This window comes from Somniosus microcephalus, chromosome 17, assembly GCF_052327205.1.
Source record: "Somniosus microcephalus isolate GS21.2 chromosome 17, FLI_Smic_1.0, whole genome shotgun sequence".
In the NCBI taxonomy this organism is placed as follows: Eukaryota; Metazoa; Chordata; class Chondrichthyes; order Squaliformes; family Somniosidae; genus Somniosus; species Somniosus microcephalus.
Window position 1 is genome coordinate 53,202,182 of NC_141003.1, and position 19,750 is coordinate 53,221,931.

The 19,750-nt window shown below is 43.8% G+C and overlaps 1 protein-coding gene across 1 annotated transcript in view; it reads right to left on the reverse strand.

Annotated features, from left to right (window-relative positions):
* The window catches only part of LOC147105720 (mitogen-activated protein kinase 12-like), a 65,393-nt gene extending 58,488 nt beyond the window's left edge, over positions 1-6,905 (reverse strand). Inside the window, exons 1-2 of the mRNA XM_086010348.1 lie at positions 6,016-6,905; positions 5,546-5,675 (exon numbers count right to left, since the gene is read on the reverse strand). Of these exons, the coding sequence (XP_085866474.1) occupies positions 5,546-5,675; positions 6,016-6,128 (243 nt within the window). The 5' untranslated portion in view covers positions 6,129-6,905. The remainder of the gene's footprint in view (positions 1-5,545; positions 5,676-6,015) is intronic.
* Positions 6,906-19,750: the final 12,845 nt, after the last annotated feature.

Below are 19,750 nucleotides of genomic sequence, written 5' to 3' on the forward strand. Positions count from 1 at the left end.
TATTTAACCAGCTTGGATTCAATAAGATTTTCTTCCCAATGCTTAATTAGGATACCCACTAAATACTGAGTGAATAAATTAACCCTTTGTTGCCAAACCATGAAAGAAGAAGCCAGACAATGAATCAGGCACTAACAACTATTTAACGACTACACATTCACAAATTAAAGTTACATCTTGGATAGAGAGCAGTTAATAGAAATGAGTAGTTGTAGTCAGGTTCCTCTAGCAGTTTGAATAGCAATGATTAATAGATGGACAACGTTACTTAAAGAAAATGAGTAACAGATGCTACACCGGCAATTTAGTGCATCATTGTAAACCAGCATTAATGTTAGCAATTATAGCAGCAATCAGAGTTTGAGATTATTACAATTGATGAGGATATTTTAGGGTTAAATCCTAGATAGCAGACAAGTTAACAACACTAGATAGCCAGTCTATCGAATAGCTCAGAGTCTATCTGTGCAATTAGCAATGTTCCAGAGCTTATATGACCTTGTCCTTATGAGCAGTGTGGCGGAGTTGATTTCAAACCTACCCTGGAACAGAGGCATTAACTTCTGAAGCAACAAGTCAATGAGCCCCTTTGTGGAGGGGTTGTCTGTTCCACTTGGGTCTTTAGTTCCAGCTGAACCTACCTTATGCACAAGTGACAATATCTGCTGATTTTTTCTTGGCTTTCTCGATCTCAGGCTCTTTGCAGTTAAACAACATACTTAGCTCTGCTTGTAACTGGCTGGTATATGATTTCTCTAACTTATCTCCATCCTCAACACATCTGCCTGTAAAGGCATCTTTCTTCATCTGCTTTCTTCATCTGCTAGATAAAAGTTCTTACAGAAGAAGACTAGAGGAAATAAACAAAAGACATCTTCTGATTAACAACAAAGACAAAGAGATAGTCTGCTTGTATTACTACAGAGACAAAGACTGACCAATCTGAATGACACATGTACCAGAAGGGTTCCACCCCCTCTTCTGTCAATCACTCCTTATAAACATGGAGAGTCCTGGAATATCTTCGAGTTAGTAACCTGAATATCCCAAGCACATCAGACTGTGTTTTATGACAGGGCATTTGCCCTATGAATCTCCAAGGCACTCTTCGTGCAATTTATAGGACACCGTTCATCAAGGTGTCTATCCATCAAAATGTCTCACACAAATATGAAGGGATGTGACATGTTTACGACTCACTAAGTGCTTCTTCCCTGCACCCGAGTCTTCAAAATGGCTTTATGACCCCAACAAGAAATGCATTACATTTACACAAAACTTCATGGTGTAATGAGCTTCGAAGCTTCGGGTTAATTGCTTAAAAGCCTGTGGTTCAATATGCTTGGAAGCTCGTGTTGACTAGCCACATCCCAGAATGCAGTTCAACAACTGAACGCCACATTGAGTGGGCGGCCTTCAAGCTAAAACTCCATTTTGGGCACACTTTAGGCAGTTGACAAGGCATTTTCCCTACCATCTCCTGAAGGCACTCCATGTAATTTATGAGGAACAGTCCCTACAACTTGAGGGAGCAAAGATGGGGACCATATGAGGGGAATGACCAGGGTGGGAGGGAGTAAGGGTTTTACTGTGAACAAGGATATCAAAGGTGGATGCGAGGGAATGGTTGAGCAGATGGACAGCTGCAGAAGTATTGTGATGAATGGAGGGTGAAGGACTGGACAGTCAGGAGTTTGAAAGTACAGCTGTAAGTGATTTAAGGGAGAGTTTATTCCAGGAACTGACACAGAAGGAAGTGGGGTTGGAAGGGGTACGAGTATGAGGGTGGTGAGGGATACAAGAAAATAGTCAGAGATGGTCTAGTCTGTGATTGAGACCATGCGAATAGAGAGGCCACGTGAGTTGGCAAGGTGGGTGGCTGTGAATATGGGTAGGAGAGTTTATAGGTCAGCGAGCCAGGAGGATGAGGTAGTTGGAGTTTCTGCTTGTAAGGAGACAGCAATGGGTACCTCGAAGGGCCCTTTAGAGAATGTCGAGTGAAGCACAGACAGTAGCCGTAGGATTATTCAAGAAGAATTCAAGCCTGGAATGATGACATGAGAATAGGAACCCAGAGGAATAGTGATAGATTGGGGTAGGGTTTGGGGATCCTCTGCAACTCTCACTGCAGCAGATTATGGCTCTTTGCCCTCCACAAGGTCTCTCTGGTGGCTTTTGTTATGGTCAAATTTGCCATTCCACTACTGCCAGTCAATCGAGCAAGTGCGTGTACAACAATGGTTTCTCCTCCTGCCACTCACAGACGGTCACCTCTGGACTTCCTCAAGGATCCAACGTTGATCCCCTCCTCTTCCTAATCTATGTGTTGCCCCTCAGTGACATCGTCTGATAATGAGTAGATAATCTGTTTTAGTGGTGTTAGTCGATATTGGCCAGGACTCCTCACCCACTCCTCTTCGAAACAGTGCCATGGGCTCTTTTACGTCCACCTGAGATCTCATCCAAAAGATGACACCTCCAACAGTGCAGCACTCCCTCAGTACTGCACTGTAGTGTCAGCCTAGATTTTGTGCTCCAGTCTCAGGAGTGGGACTTGAACCCACAAACAACTGACTCAGAGGCAAGAGTACTACCAACTGAGCCAAGGCTGACACTATCCCTGTTTTTATCACCTTTAGATTTGATTTTTCCAATGTCCTCCAAAACTCCACTTCCATGAACTCCAAACTTGTCCAGAACTCAGCCACCCAAATCCTGACCTGCTCACAATTCACCCCGGACCTTGCTCACCTAAAAACTAACTTGCTGTCCCCCAATGCACCAAATTTCAAATCTTCATACTTACCTACACATCCTTCAACATAGAAACATAGAAGGTAGGAGCAGGACTAGGCCATTCGGCCCCTCGAGCCTGCTCCGCCATTCAATGAGATCATGGCTGATCATCCAAACTCAGTACCCTGTCCCTGCCTTCTCCCCATATCCCTTGATCCCTTTAGCCTTAAGAAAACCCAGCCAATTTTCTCCAGGCTGTGCACTCTGGTCCTCTAACTCTGGCCTTATATGCATCCTTCTCTCCCTAGTTAGTAATAGAGTCTTCAGCTATCTCAGTCCTACTCTCTGGAACCTCCTCCCCGAAACTCTCCATCCCTGGCCTCTACTCTCCCCACCGTTAATAGCCTCTGTAAAACCCCAATTCTCAATCAAACCTTCAGTCACTTCTCTTAATGTCCCCTCCCCCGAGCAAAGGGTTGTCCTGTATTCCTTCCTCCCTTGGTAAAAGACCCCAGGACATCATTCTACGTTAAAGTTGCTATACAAGTGCAAGCAGTTGTAGTAATCATCAGTTGTTGAACTGGTGTTTAGATGAATAATTAATACACTAGCATTATCAAAGGAATGAATATGTATAATTAATTTGTTTGAATTGACATTACATGCATAGAATCCAAAACTTTACCCTTAAAAACTAACCAAAATAGAAAAATTCTTATTCTAATATGACAACACTGTTTTTGCACTCCTGCTATTTTTTTCAGCTAAGATAGTTAACAAGAAGAATTTCACATAAATACAGCAAATTTTGTGGGCACTTTGTGAACCCCTCTTAAAAGCTCTGCTATTGTGTGAATGTTAGCACAAGTGTGGGAACAGCATGGAACAATACAAGTATGTTACTATGGTAACAGTATCTGGATGCTGAACACTGCTACCGAACATGGACAGAACAAAGAAGCTGGCACTGTCTTTATAAAGGCTGCAAAGACCTCATACAAAAATGTTTTGCTAAATTGAATTTCAATAGCCACATTGCTCCTTCGGTTCAGTGCAGATTAGGACCATTCTGAATGTTATCATTTTGATTCAGAAACAAAATTGTATGTCCTTGAACCTTCTCCATATAAAAGGACATTGGACTGTCTACAAAATGAATTAATTTTAGTTCTTATTACCAAAAAAGACACACAATACTAATTCTCACAACAATGGCAATGTCACCATGGACTGCGAAACAGCATTATTTTCTGGCTTAGAAACTGTTTTAGAGAATTTACCATCTTCAACCCAGAGGGAGCTGATACTAATATAAACAACTGACAAGCTTACTGGTGCACCTTGGGTTGAAGGTGAAGGTAACTACAGAGTTTAGCACCGTAACAAATTATGATTATTTTCTTTCTTGCACTGGCTTTTCAAATAGGTATATTTAAAATGTAAATCGCAATGACATAACTAGTGGGGGCGATTTGGAAGAGTTACTGAGCCAACAGTGTGAATGAACTAATTTGTAATTATTAAAAAAGAAAGTATCACTGTAGGGCCACTTTCCTTTTATACATTCCAAGATGTTATTTTGTAACAATCTCTTTGTTTGCAAAGAAAACCTTAGCGGACATGAACAGATGGAAAATCATGCTTATTGCAGTTGTGATTTCCCAACATGCATGAGCGGTGAGCAATGCTCCCCATTGGACTTCACATTCACAAAGCCAGCCCTACATTGTCAAACTGGCAGGGTGAGCTGAATCTGTGGATGTAGTCCAGCAATTACAGAGTGAGCTATAGAAAATCTGTAAACAGTGAAGCGATGGTAGATGGAACAATACAGACAAGTATAAAGTACTGCACAGAGGAAGAAAAAGAAATGGCTGATAAATACCCCATGAATGGTGGTGAAATAGTTATGGGCGCAATTGACAGAAATCTAAGATATTACTAGACTTGCCACTCAACACGTCCATTTACTGCTTAATGAATAGAACAGAATGTTGAACTGTACGTGCAAAACATGAGAATACATGTCAGAGGAAATCATGGTTAAACTGTACAGTACTGTAGTCAGACCACACTGATTACTGAGACACGAGGAAAATAAATATTGCAGCCAGGGAGCTGGTGTAGGGGAGAGTTAACCGACTGATCCCCAGCATCAGGGGCCTGACTTATGAGGAAATACTGTAGAAATGTGGAAGGTAGTGGCTGAGAGATGACCACATACTGATATACAAGAAGGTAAACAGTATAGAAAAGAACCCGGAACACTATAAACTAGGCCACGAGACACATTTCGGACTGATATCAGGAAGTTATTCACATAATGAGTCATACCACTTGGAATGGACTTCCAGGTAGACCAGTGGAGGCAAGAACGCTGGTATTATTTAACAAATGAATGTTGTGAGGCAGGGGGAGGAGACTGTGGATTCATTCTGGATGGACAGAATGATCATCCTTACTCATTTATCATCTCACAACTTTCGTTTCTCATTCCCCCTTACTCCCTCCCACTGCTGTGTTCATTCCTCCTGCCCCTCCGCCAAGCCAGTCCTCCACTTATGTCACTGGCACTGGGTGCTTAAACACACACACAAAATATAAAAAATGGAATGGGCAAGAAAAAGAAACCAAGATTATTTAAGGTGTTGATTTCGAAAGAAAAAACGATAGTAGCACTCCCTGTTTACTATGTCACCTTGCAACCCAAGGAACAGAATTCTATTACAAAAGGCTGTAATCTCAATAATAATCTCGTCGCAACCGCATTTGCGATTTGAATGCGACCCATTTACGACAATTTACTCACATTCTCGTGTTTCATGTGCTTTAGGAGCCGAAGTTCCCGGTAAGCTCGTTTAGCGAATAGCTCGGACTGAAAGGGTCGGTACAATTTCTTGATTGCGACTTTAGTGCCGCCTCGCTTATCAATGGCTGAGCTGTTGGCCGAAATCACAATAGGGAAGAGTCAGTTTGGTGCACAGATAGTCATTCCCACCAGCAGCACTTTAGATAAAGGAAAAAAAGCAAGTTTCCAGCTTCCTGAATACCCGGAAGAGTTGTGGCCCGCTCAGCAACTCTCGCAGTTCACAGGTTGCATATAAAAGTAAGAAGTGTTCGTCGTCAAGCACTTTTAAGCTGCTGAACAAATCCTCGTGTCTTTCTTTGAACAGAAGAACGGAGGAAACCGGTCTGCCAATAACCAGTTCAAAAAATGTCCACATCTCTGCACAAGCTTACTGTGAAACGAAACTCCTTAAGAAAATAAATCCCACTTACCAAACACTTCCATAGGCTCCTGAGCCTACAGCAACGAGCTCCGTGTATCTCTCCAACACTTCCCACGCCGTTTTATTAATGTCCTGGTGGTAGAAACCCTTTCTTGTTGTCATCGTAGCGATCTATCAAACGTTGGAGCTCACTCGGGTCCTGCAAGAGTTGTCCAAAGTGTCGGCAGTTTCTTGTACCGTTTCAAAACTGCAAGTTCCAAAACCACGATTTCGCCTCCGCCATCCGCCTCAAGGCTAAGCTGAACCGATTGAATTCGCTACCTTCATTGACTATGAATGAGTACAACTTGACCTCGGATAACCAGGGGCAGGCTCCCCTTTGTTCCGGTTACAGTGTGACTTCCAGTTCGCGCTCTCTCGCACTGTAATATTCAATCGTTTCCTTCAAAAAAAATCTTTGAACTTTTTAAATCACGTGGCTGATCAATATTTGCTGCGAGGAGGTGTTTCGATAGGTTTCAGCGAACATTCTGCTGCCCGAAGCTGGCTTGTAGGCTACCCTCTAATGGAAATAACCCATCATTGCAACGCAGTTTGAAAATTCAGTGTCGACTTCAGCCTTTAATGGTCCCTAGCGCCAATTATTTTACATACAGTTTTGCTGTTGGAGATAAAACGAGAGTGCAAATAGAACACGTTATATAAAATGTATTTGAGGTGCCTGTTAATACAGAAACCTCACTGGGAACTCTCAGTTCATCCTTTCATTTGGGATATTTCACAAGGTACCTTTTTTCCCTAATCATGGAATGGTCACAGCACGGAAGAAGGCCATTCGGCCCGTCGAGCCTGTGCCGGCTCTCTGCAAGAGCACTTCAGCTAGTCCCCCCACCCCCCTGCAAATGTTTTTCCTTCAGGTACTGACCCAATTCCTTTTTGAAAGCCACGATTGAGTCTGCCTCCACCACCCTTTCAGGCAGTGCATTCCTGATCCTAACCACTCGCTGAGTAAAAACGTTTTCCCTCATGTCACCTTTGGTTCTTCTGCCAATCACCATAAACCTGTTATTATTTTCAACTTTCCTAACTAATAGGCACACTTTTTTTTACCAAACTTACTCATTATTCCAGTCCACTGGCTCCTTAAAAAACTCTCCCCTTTGTTCATGCTTTCAGCCCAATCCTCCCCATCTCTTTTCCTTGTTCCCCCCCCCATGTGATTGGCAGCCCCTTTTCCTGCACTCAATAAAACCCCTCCAGATATCTTTCTGTATGTGCCTTTTTCTGAGGACCCATAAAGAGACCGGGTTGTAGTGCCAGCAACTGAAAACCATCATTTTTAAATGTGGCCACTTTTTCAAGGAGCACAACTAATAAAGAGCTTAACCATACAAAAGGAAACTTCGACAACTAAATGATAATATAGGAATGCTATAGAAATGTAAATGATTATTCTGAATTAAAATAAAGCCAGTGTTGGATTTTTGCACATTAAAGACTTTTTTTATTTTCAGAGACAACTTCTGCTTGTTTCTTGCACAGATAGTAATTGGGTGTCTCAGTTTCCATTATTCTCAAAATAGCAGCTTTTTATATTCAGCTTCTCCTTTTCATTAAAGAGTGTCATGTTTTGGTAGCACTATTCTCTGTTCCAGGCACAGGTTGCCTGGTCGCCCAATGTCCCAGGCATCTGTCTAATGAGGAGTTACCTGCAGCTGTGCCCCTTTCTGAGTCACAGGTTGGCGCTGACCCCTGGGCCTATTTTAATTGGATCAATAGGACTGGCATTGAGTTGCCCCAGTGTCCCCTGACAAGAGTCAGCAGCACAAGTGCGCCTTTAAGGGCACCGCTAATATAATAAACAAACATGTGGTCCAATCCAACTAAAAGATGCTAAAATAAGTAACAAAGTCCCAATGAAACCAAAGGGGCCCTTACCAGCTGAATCATAATGTTGTTACCAAGTCCATTCCCTGTGGTGCCCAACAATGGTGGAAGGCCTCAAACGAAATGTATGTTAGCCCCTGGGACTGGCGATAATCACTGCTACCTTCCAAGTGTGTGCTGTGGGATTGGGAGCTGAGCACACGTTCTATGGTGTTCTCTGCAATAATTAGATGCAATTAAAACACACACACCTCAGCAAAGCAGCACAATCAAACGGCGTGGCACTTGGGAAAAAGAAAGGCGCCAAAAGGTAAATGTGTAAAAAAAAAAGCATAATTCGTTTAACTTCTGCTCCCTAAATTTTTGGGGCTGTATTATTTTTCATGGAATGCATTTTTCTAGAGTCCCTTGTAACTCAGTAACGACAGAGGGACACAATGTTATAGCCTCCTCCAAAAATCTATGTACATTTTTTCGATGCGAAAAATCAGGTTCTCATCCCAACTTCAGGGATTCCACAGGAAAAAAAAATCACTCCAAGAAAATTGTGAGTTGAAGCATGCAATGATTGTGCTATTTCCCAGTGATCAACTGTTGACTGTCAGTCAATGAATGTGTTGTGATTACCTCACCACTGATGCTTCTGCATGGCTGCACATCGTGTAACACCTGCTAATCTCAAACAAACCTGTCCCCAAAACCACCTTCCTGAACTCAACTGTAAAAATATATACATGCGGGATTTCAAGGCTGTAATCTCATCTCAGGTTTCAGACAACAGTTGTAAGGTACTAATTGGGCTTTGTTCTCACATTTATGTTTTTTGAATCCTCTGATAAAATTGCTGCCACCTAATTACTCGTAGACACCCATTATTCTCCATGTAAGCAATCTGAAATACCTTGTTGCTGAGCTAAATCTATATATGTGCACTCCAATCTTGTTCATTCACCCAAAATAGTATTATAACTATGTAAGAGCACAGGAGGGTGAAGGATAACCAAGCAATAGAGAATTGTCAACTACCACTGAATACTCATTCTGACGAAGGGTCATGGACCTGAAACGTTAACTCTGTTTCTCTCTCCACAGATGCTGCCTGACCTGCTGAGTATTTCCAGCATTTTCTGTTTTTATTACCACTGAATACTTGCCACATAAGGAATCTACTGTATGCTGTCAAGTGGCAGATTGTCCACAAGGCCTTCTCTGGGAGATCATGGTTGAATTGGATGTCTCCAGAACAGGCAACATATTTGATACAAGAGGCAGATCCGAGCCCTTCAATATCCCAGCCCCCGTATCAGAACCATGTGGAAGATGGTATGAGGTTGCCTGTGCAGACCATTGACAATGAGAATGTCAATGCTGGAAATACCCAAGTGCGTAGGTCACAATATATGATGCATTTAGGCTGAGCACAGTTAGTAGATTTACTCAGTACAATATTGCAAAACCAACAACATCCCTCGACATTTATCTGGGACATAGGCATTCTGAGCTTCCTCAATCACACTAAAGTCCCATCTGTGGATGTGTTGGGACCAGCATCCCTAATATTCTGCAGCAGAACTGACCCTTGACCCTTTGACTGCTGCAGCCCTTCACAGGTTGTTCATCAGTTTATAAATAAAGATGGTAATGATATTTTAGTGCAGAGTTCAAGCATATATCCGCCACATGCAATTATATTTTAATACTGGTGTCCCATCATCAGAGTTCATATTTTGAACATATTGTTACAATATTTGCAGAATTACTGTTACATTGGAAATATTGCAGAAAAGTTTTCATTTTTTGTACTCAACGTGTAATCATTTAAGTTTGCTACCTCAGATTGCAGTGGAGAAAATAGCAATCATTTGTATATTAGTTTTACTATCGAAGGTTATATTTAATTTTACAAACATACGAAAGCCAAGGACGGGGGAAAAAAACTGGTCTATCGAGCCTGTCCAATAGAGTTTATGGTGTAACTTCCACACACCCATCTGCTTCACGCTCCCAATCCCCAGCCACACAATAGCCGGGGAGAGGCAAAAAATTGGAGAGAAAACCTTAGGCTAATTTAGGAACAAATATTCTGGAAAATTCCTCTCTGACCTCACAGGCGATCAGGAAAGTTCCAGGAGACCATTGTGAATGGAAGACACATTTCCCAGTACCTGTAATGTTATCATAATAACGTAATTACGAGTCTCCCAAGCAGTTGTAGTGGAGTGCCATTTATTCAGTCCTGACTCTGTGTCTCCTAGTACAGTACCTCAAGCATGGCCAAGATGGCGTCGGATCCTGCCCCCAGATATGACATCAGCCGTCAACCAGCTGTCAATCAAACCCTGCTGTCTTTACAACAGCTACGGTTATCCGTACATCTTCCCCCTTCAACGAAGACATAACACAGTAACAACATAACATAACATAACACATAGAACACTTGTTAACATCATATAGAAACAGTCAGTGTAACTACACCGTTGAACTAATTGCAGGTAGGTATAAACCTTACCCACACCCAGGAGTCCATTAACTGTTTACAGTCTTATCAATCCCTGTCTACAGGTCAAGTTTAACTACAGGCTTTCTGGTGCACTGTGACCTGCGTGGCTGAACGGGTGTTTGCTGAACCACCCCAGTTGTATCCCTTAAGTTCATGTCTGTACCACACAGGTCCCTTGTCACATTATCACTACTGTGTCCTTCGTCACTTTGTGGCATTTCCCTCATCTCGTCTCTTTGTGGCAGTTCCCTCATCTCATCATCCTCTCTGTCCTCCTGAGGCTGAAAGGTCTCTGTGGTTTTCAGTAGGTGCCTCCTGTTTCTGCGAAACACATTGCCGTTCTCTGTCATGACACTGTATGACCTAGGGGCGACCTGTTGTAGAACGGTGGCTCTTTTAGGCCATGACTCAGGCCCTTCAATGCGAACTATATCCTTGTCCTGTAGAGGCACTAGTGTAGTGGCTGTGCGGTCATGAAGTGTTTTTTGTTTCTGTTGTAGTTTCCGAGCCTTGTCTGCCCACACCTCATCTCTGTGGTCAGGTGTGACATAACTGGGAAGTCGTGTACGGATTTTCTGACCCAATAAGAGCTCAGCTGGAGACTTGCCACTTGCTAGTGGGCCCGCCCTGTACGACATCAGGGCCAGATATGGGTCAGTGTTGCTCTGTGCTGCTTTCTTTAATAGTCTTTTCACAATCTGTACCCCCTTCTCCACTTTTCCATTAGCCTGAGGATAGAGCGGACTGGAGGTTACATGATTAAACTCATACTCTGAAGCAAATGACTGAAACTCATGACTGGCATAGGGAGGGCCATTATCAGAGACCAGGGTTAGAGGGATGTCCTGCCTGGCAAAGATTGACTTCAGGTGAGTTATCACAGCTCTTGATGTGCTACTGGACAAGAGAGCCATCTCTGGATAATTGGAATAATAATCAATAACTAACAAATAGTCTTTTCCTTCATAGTGAAATATATCAGTTCTGACCTTTTCCCAAGGTTGTGATGGGAGCTCTGTGGTAATGAGGGGCTCTTTTGTTTGCTTGTAGTAATACTCCTGACATGTAGCACACTCACCGATCAACTGGTCAATATCAGAGTTCATGTTTGGCCAGTAGAGTGCCTCATGTGCTCTCCTTTTTGACTTTTCTGCACCCAGGTGCCCTTCATGTATCCTGTTGAGCATTTCTCATTGCATAGAGGTGGGCACTACTATCCTGTCACACTTAAGCAGTAGTCCATTGACCACAGAGAGCTCAGACTGAATGTGATAATATTGTTTACATGACCCTTTCTTCCAGCCCTCTTGAAGATTTCTCATTACTTTACTCAGAACTGGGTCCTTTGATGTCTCTGTGACTATCACTGATAGTTGTTCCTGTGTGGCGGGCAATGCTGCGTAGACCATATCCATATGAAGAGCCACATCCTCTTCTGATTCACTGTTTTGTGTGGCATAAGGCGCAGCCCTGGATAATGTGTCTGCAATGAACATTTGTGTCCCTGGCACATATGTTAGCTCAAAATTGTAACGTTGAAGTCTCATCATTAGGCGTGTAAGGTTTCGCAATAATTTACAGCTCCGAAGATTAATTTTGATTAAAGAATCCCTGAGTGATTTACCTTTAAGAAAAATTTCAGGGATCAAAAATGGCCGTCAGACCGCATGGCCGAAGACAAAGGACTTGGAAAACAGCTTTCTGTGCCTGTGAGAAAGGTTCAATGGAGCTGCCAATCAAAGGGGAGCCCCACCCCCCGCCGCAGACAATCGATATGTTTACAGAAACTGCTACAAGATGTTTGCACAAAGGATTAACCACTTGACTGCGGTTTCAGCCTGACCACAAGAGCAATGGCTAACAATGGCTTCTGTTTACACTAGCCTCCCAAGCTGTTTACATAGTAATCACAGAAAGACATGTTTTTTCAAACCAGGACAGCTCCATTCAAAACCCATCAATCATGAATGGGAATACATTCAAAGCTCAGCACAGACAATTGAAGAGACATTTAAACTGAGAAAAGGAACAGTTTAAAATGAATGGGTGATTCATCCAAACCCATTACTGGACAATGGGGCAGTTGGATCCCTTTTGTTTTAGCCCAGATACCTCCGGATCTGGGCGGGCCCCAAATGGGGGTATAAAAGATAGCTTCCCAGAAGCTCTCTCTCTCTCTCTGGCCTCACCTCCGTGTGCCTCTACAGTGTGGGAGCCTGCCTGAGGAAGTAGAACACCAGCAGTTTACTTTTAAAACACTGGGGTGTTTTTTACTTCAGGGCAGTGAAGATCTAAGTTCGCAGGGCACGGAACAGGCATTTCCAGTGGTGAGCATATATTTTTCTGGCCCTCCACAAGGCAACTTAGGATAGGTATAGAGGTGGGAATTAAAGGGAATTTTGTTAAGAACTGTGATTTTAGTCGATCTTCCTTCGCTGTGTCCGTTTCTCCTCCCCTATTTAAATAAGACAGTGTTGCACCTAGCAGAGAAGTGCTATAGTGAACACTGAATTCGGTATTTAAAACTGTATTAAAAAGGAGTAGCTGTTTCAAAGTACTGTATTTAAACTGTATTAAAAGGAGTGTTGCACCAAGCAAAGAAGTGCTGTGGTGAACACTGTTAGCTGTTTTTTTTAAGTAACTGTATTTAAAGTGCTGTTTTTAAGTAAAAGCCACTAAGCTAAGGTGCTGCAGTGAGCAAAGTGTTTCTATATTAAAAGTGCTGTTAAAAGGAGTGTTGCACTAAGCAGAGAAGTGCTTCAGTGAACACTTTACAGCTGTATTAAAGTGCTGTTTTTAAGTAAAAGCCACTAAGCTAAGGTGCTGCAGTGAGCAAAGGGTTTTTAAGCAAAAGGTGCTGGATTTAAAATAAAGTAGTGTTGCACTGAGCAGGGAGTGCTCTAGTGGACACTGAGCATACAGCGTGTATTTAAAATAAAGTAGTGTTGCACTGAGCAGGGAGCACTCTAGTGGACACTGAGGGTATTGCATTAAGCAAAAGTGTTGTACCAGGCATAAGAGCTATATCAATTTTTCTAAGTTGTTTCTTTCTTTTGTTTTCAATAAATACTGGTCTGTTTTGCACCCAAACCACGAGTCACGTTGTTTTCTGTCTACATCGCTACCGAATAAGTCTGGCGGTCAGAACTCAGGAATAGGGGAGCGCTTCAAAACCACAAGGGGGTCCCTGGAGCAGCTCAGAGGCTTCTGACTGGCCAGAGACAAATAACCCCAACCCCATTAGCGTGAGCTAATTCCTTACAGGTGTTGTATCCATGGTGACATGTCACACAGATTCTTCTTTGCGATCCCTAGCAGTGGCTTATGGTCTGTTTCTAGGATAACCTTGGGAAGACCATAGATGTAGGTATGAAATTTTTCACACCCAAATGCCAAGCCAAGGCACTCCTTCTCGATTTGCGCGTACCGGCACTCTGTAGCCATCATGGAGCGTGACGCATACGCCACTGGTTGCCATTCTCCTTCATCTTCCTGTAGAAGGACAGCCCCTAATCCATTCTTAGAGGCATCTGTGGACATTTTTGTCCTCTTTTTAGGGCAGAAGAACTTCAGTAGGGGTTCACTTGCTAGAATGTGTAGCAGCCCCTTCCATTCTCTCTCATGTTCATGTCCCCATTGGAACTCTGTCTCTTGGTGCAGCAGTTTTCTCAGATGAACAGTTGTCACTGCTAGATTTGGAATGAATTTTCCTAGGTAGTTAACCATGCCAAGGGCCCGCTGAACCCCTTTCTTGTCCTTTGTTTCTCCATGTCATGTATAGCCTTTACTTTTGACTTGTCTGGCTGAATCCCCTCTGTAGAGATCTTGTCTCCGAGGAATGTGATTTCATTGACACTGAACTGACATTTGTCTTTATTTAGTTTGAGTCCATACTGCTGTATTCTCTGAAGTGTTTTCTCCAGTCTGGTGTCATGCTCCCCGAGTGGAGCCCCATACTACCAGATCATCCACGTACACCCGCACTCCCTCCAGGCCCTCGATGATTTGCTCCATTGCTCTGTGAAAGATTTCTGGGGAATACCAAAGGGCAGACACTGGTAGGAGTATCGACCAGATGGGGTGTTAAAAGTGCACAGCTTAGCACTTTCTTCATCAAGTTTCAACTGCCAGAAACCATGCGAGACGTCCATCTTGGAGAAGACTTTCGCTTCTGTCATTTTGCTGACTATTTTCTCTCGCTTTGGAATTTGGTAGTGCTCTCTTTTGATATTGGTGTTAAGGTCCTTGGGATCCATCTTAAAGACAGCGGGGTTTGATTGACAGCTGGTTGACGGCTGACGTCATATCCGGGGGTGGGATCCGACGCCATCTTGGCTATGCTTGAGGTACTGTACTAGGAGACACAGAGTCAGGACTGGATAAATGGCCAAGATGGCGTTGGATCCCGCCCCTGGATATGATGTCAGCCGTCAACCAGCTGTCAATCAAACCCCGCTGTCTTTACGATAGCTACGGTTATCCGTACAGTACCCATCTATCTTCTATGCATAGTTACATTGGCCATACAAGGAACTCGTCCAGCTCCTTTATTCGTCCAGCTTGCATTGAATGTGCACCCACTGCACTTGCCGGCAACTTGTTCCACAGGTTAACTCCTCTACAAAAAGAAGTACTTCCTGACATCTAACCTAGTTCTATGCTTACGTAATTTATACTCGTGTCCGCTAGTCCTCCCTAACCTAGCTTGAATGGAGCCACATGGACTGAATCTAATCCTTCCATTATTTTAAAGACCTCAATCAAATTTCCTCGAAGTCTACACTTTTCTAGAGAAAAAAGCTTCAGCCCTCTACGCCTATCATGGTAACTAAAAGCCTTTGAACTTAGGCATCAATCTAGTTGCCTACCTCTGAACTTTTTCCAGGGCTGTTATATCACCCACCGTGTAAGGGGACTAAAGCTAGACAGAGACCTACCAAGGCCTTGTACAGAGATATTATTTTGTGTTTTGTATTTAATCATTGTGGCAATACATCCTAACACTCTATTTGCTTTTGCAATGTCTTGTGGCATTGGCCATGGATCTTCAAAGATTGATACACTAACACCCAGGTCCTTCTTGCATTCAGCAGCCTTGAGTTCACATGCTTGGTGTTGCCCCTACCCACATGAATAACACTAAGTTTATCTATATTAAATAACATCTACCAGATGTGGGCCCATTTCCCATTGTGTCTAGATCCATCTGTAATCTATTTTTCTCATCTAAGGTCCTTATACCCATATATATCTTGCAGACAGTTGCCCTAATGCCTTCATCCAGGTCATTGATAAAGAGAGTGAAGAGCAGTGATCCGAACGCCAATCCCTGCAGGATTCCAGAGGTATTCAGTCCCCACATAGAACTACTGCCATTAATAACAACCTTCCTTGCAACTACTTCCTTATCCAACCCAAAATCTACCTGCCAACCCTACAGGAATCAACCTTATTTAGTATCTTATAGTATGGCACTTTGTTAAAGGCTTTTTGAAAATCAAGATGCACAATGTTGATCAGGCAACCTACGTATACCAACCTAGTAATGTCCTCAAAAAATTCAAAGAAGTTGGTGAGACAGACCCTTCTTTTCCAGAAGACATGTTGACATTCTCTAATGACTCCTCCTCTGTCGAGCTGGTCATACAGTGTATCTCTAATGATCTCTTCCAGAAACTTGCCTATAACTGAATTCAAACTAATGGGTCTGTAATCTCCCAGTTCAGATTTACAACCTTTTTAAATATAGGTACCACATGGGCCTCTCTCTAGTCCATGGATCAATCCCAGAGCCCAGCCAGCTATTAAATATATGAACAAAGAGCTTGCAGAACACAGTCCGTATTTCAGTGAACACCCTCCTGTGAATACCGTTAGCCAATTTGTTTTGAGATTCCTTATTCTAGCCAGGATTACATCAGCATGCACTTTGACACTTCCAACTTTAGCATTAACCCAATGATGTATTATTGGTAACTCAGTATCATTCTCTGTAGTGAAGACTGACGTAAAGTAGCCATTTAAAATTTCTGCCATATCCTGGGTGGCTACCTGAACCTGCCCTGAGGAATGGCTCAATACAGACCTTAATGGCCCTTTTACTCATACCACAGCTGAAAATGACCTTACTCTTACTACCACAGCTGTCCAGTATCATCTTCAACGTTCTTGTGGTTGCTCTGATGGCAGCTTTCATTGCCTTTAGCTGAGATTGATACTTATCTCTATACCGTGTGCCTTTCTTTTAGCTCGAGTAACATATATGGCTTCCTTTTGCATAAGGATGGTTTGAAGGCATTCCATTTTTCTTCTGTCTTTCATGTCCTCAACAGTAGGAGCACCCAAGTTATGCTCAAGTCATCTGCCATTATTCCAGATCTAACATTCTTAAAATCTGGTAAATTTTCAGTGGCTTTGTTTTGGCTGATCAATTCATCAGGTCACTGTTTCTCCACATGGAGGTCTGATACTGCATCGGGTTCACTACTAAAAACTAGGTCCAGTATCCGATTACCCCTAGTTCCCCCACTAATTTGTGTGAGGAAACAATCGTTTATTGGCCCAGAAATTTGGGTCGGGGGCTTCCCGCGGGTGCAAGCCCCCGACCTACACTTACCTTGCGCGCCGGCAGTTGAGCTCTGGGCTCCCGTGGAATTCCGCTCCGGGGCCTGCTCCAACTCCCGGCGCGCTGTGCTTGCGTGTCCCAGGGGCGTAGTTAGTGCGATGCATCCCCTGGGGTCACGTGAGCCATGGGCAGCCAATCAGAGGAGGGAAAAGCCCATTCATAAGATTGACAGGAAGACCTGTCTAAACTTATGAATATACGGGCCCCAAAATAACAGTAAACCTTCAAATAAATTTTAAAAAATATCACACTTTTTAAATAAACTATAAATTACATTAAATAACTATTTAAAACAATAATTTAAATTTTTGAAAAAAATAATTTTATAAAAAAACGGGGCTAAAAATAAACTTACCTTGCTTTAAAGCATTAAAAAATAATAAACCTGTGGAAAAAACGTTTTAATTTTAATTAATTGGCCACTTACCTTTTAAAATGCAGGCCTTATGCCTGGTTTTTACATTTCTAAAATCTAGGCCTAGAAATTCACTAGCCTTAGCGCCGCTTTTGAGGCGCTAGAGGGACTAGCGCCAGAGTTATGGCCAGTTGAAAAATTCCCTGGGGCCCTAAAGCGGCGTTGCACCGGTAGCGCTGCGCCGGCACCGATGACGTCATCGGTGTGCACAGTGTCCCGGTTGCCATGCCGACGGGCCCCAGCGCCGAAATTCAGTTGCGGCCGCCTCGCCCGTGGCAGCCGCAACTAAGACTCTGGCAACCGAGTCTTACACAAGTTAGCGCCGGCGCATTAAGGTCGCGCGGCGGCCGGCCGCTTTCCCGCCGGCCGTCTGCCCGCACCTCCCTCCCCGGACTCCTCCACCCCCCCCCCGCGGAACAGATGCGTCTGGCCTGCAAGCCCGGCACTTGTCCGGGGTGCCGGGCTCATTTTTGAAAAAATCAAACGGCCAGCGATCGGGTGAAGGCAGCGCCTCCTTAACGGGAGGAGGAGGCCTGCACTTCCCCAGCCTGCCGCACCGCATCGGGTGCCGCAGCGCCGGATTAGCGCCGCAATTCGGCACTCAGCGCCCATTGGGAGGCACTCACGCCCGCAGCGCCGGCAGCCGTCTGGGCGCGGCGCTACTGAATTTTTGGCGCGCGCAAGGGAATTAGCGCCGGCGCTAAATTTCCGGCGCTACACCCTGGCGCGGCGTCAACTCAATTTCTAGGCCCTAAAGACTTACCTTCACAGAAAAACCTGTAAAAAAAACGTAAGTTCAAAGCGCACGCGCCGACTCCCACGCGCACGACCTCTGAACCCCTTCGTTCAGAGGAACGGAAGTGCCGGTTTCCCGCGCATGCGCAGTGCATGCAAGAAACCGGCACTTCCATCGGGTCCACGCGTGAGTACTCCGTGCGTACTCACGCGTTGGGACCCGAATTTCTTGGCCATTATATCTACAAATCTTTCAGTTGTCCTGCCCGCAATACTGGATGGACCACCATTGGTCCATTGAATTCCTGGGAAATTAAAATTCTCAATTATACAGACATTACCTAATTCAGTTGCTTCTACAACCGGTGGGCACCACTGGGTACTGTCTGCCTCATCAACAATGAATAGCAGATCCTAACCTAACACTTTACACATGTACTTCTAGTTTTACTGGGCCACTTGTAGTAGCGATGGCCTCCTCTCGAGTGGGGTACTTGAATTGGTTTTTGTCTTGGAGGCTTTGGCTTATGCCCAGTGCCACTCTATTGGCCCAAAGTAACCCCAATTCAGTATCCCTTATAATTTGTGCCGAGTGTCTCATCATAATGGGCCCCTTAACCTGGAGTTGTAGAACAGGTGCCAATGAGCAATTTTGGGCAAAGACACCTGAATTCAAAAAACTTCAGCTGTGAAACAAAGCCACCTCGCGCTGGAACAGTTGGGTTATCTTTAACAAATACAGCCACACCCCTTCCTTTTTCACAGAAATCCCAGAAACCCCACAGTGCAGATAGAGGCCATTTCGGCCCATCGAGCCTGCACCGACACATATCCCACCCGATCCCCATAACCCCTACACCAACACATATCCCACCCTATCCCCATAACCCCACGTATTTAATCCCCCTAACACTAAGGGTCAATTTATCATAGCCAATCAACCTAACCTGCACATCGTTGGACTGTGGGAGGAAACCGGAGCACCCGGAGGAAACCCACGCAAACACGGGGAGAATGTGCAAACTCCACACAGACAGTCGCCCGAGGCCGGATTCGAACACTCATCAATTCTTTCTAACCATTTCTCAGAAATACTTATGTAATATTTTCAAGTTGTTGAAGGAACATATGTTGAATTTTTTCCATAAAGGCCTCCAGTGTTGACTTTTGCTCTCTACATGTCAGTCTTTCAAATTACTTTTCATATGTATATTGGAGGATGAAGGCTGTTCATCTCCAGGGTCTAACAATTTCTGGAATGTGCATGTGATGCTTTATTGCCCATATAGACCTTACTGACATTGAGATATAAATGTGGAAGATGTCTTGACAGTTCCAGCAGAATACCTTTTCTTCCAAAATATCTCATTTAAAATGTTGCCTGCATACTTCCTGTCTACAAAACCTTCCTTCCTGCTGTCACACTTCTGTCTCACCGTTATCCATTATAAAATCCGATATCCAAATGGGGAGAAGTGCATGGGATTGCCAGGGCTACACTTGAGCCTCTGCCCTGGTACTTAATAAAATATAAAAATGATAGTGTTATAAACACCCACCCTTTAGCTGCTAATACATACTGTAGCTGTGCTAATTAAAGCACGATACAGGTAAGTGTAAAA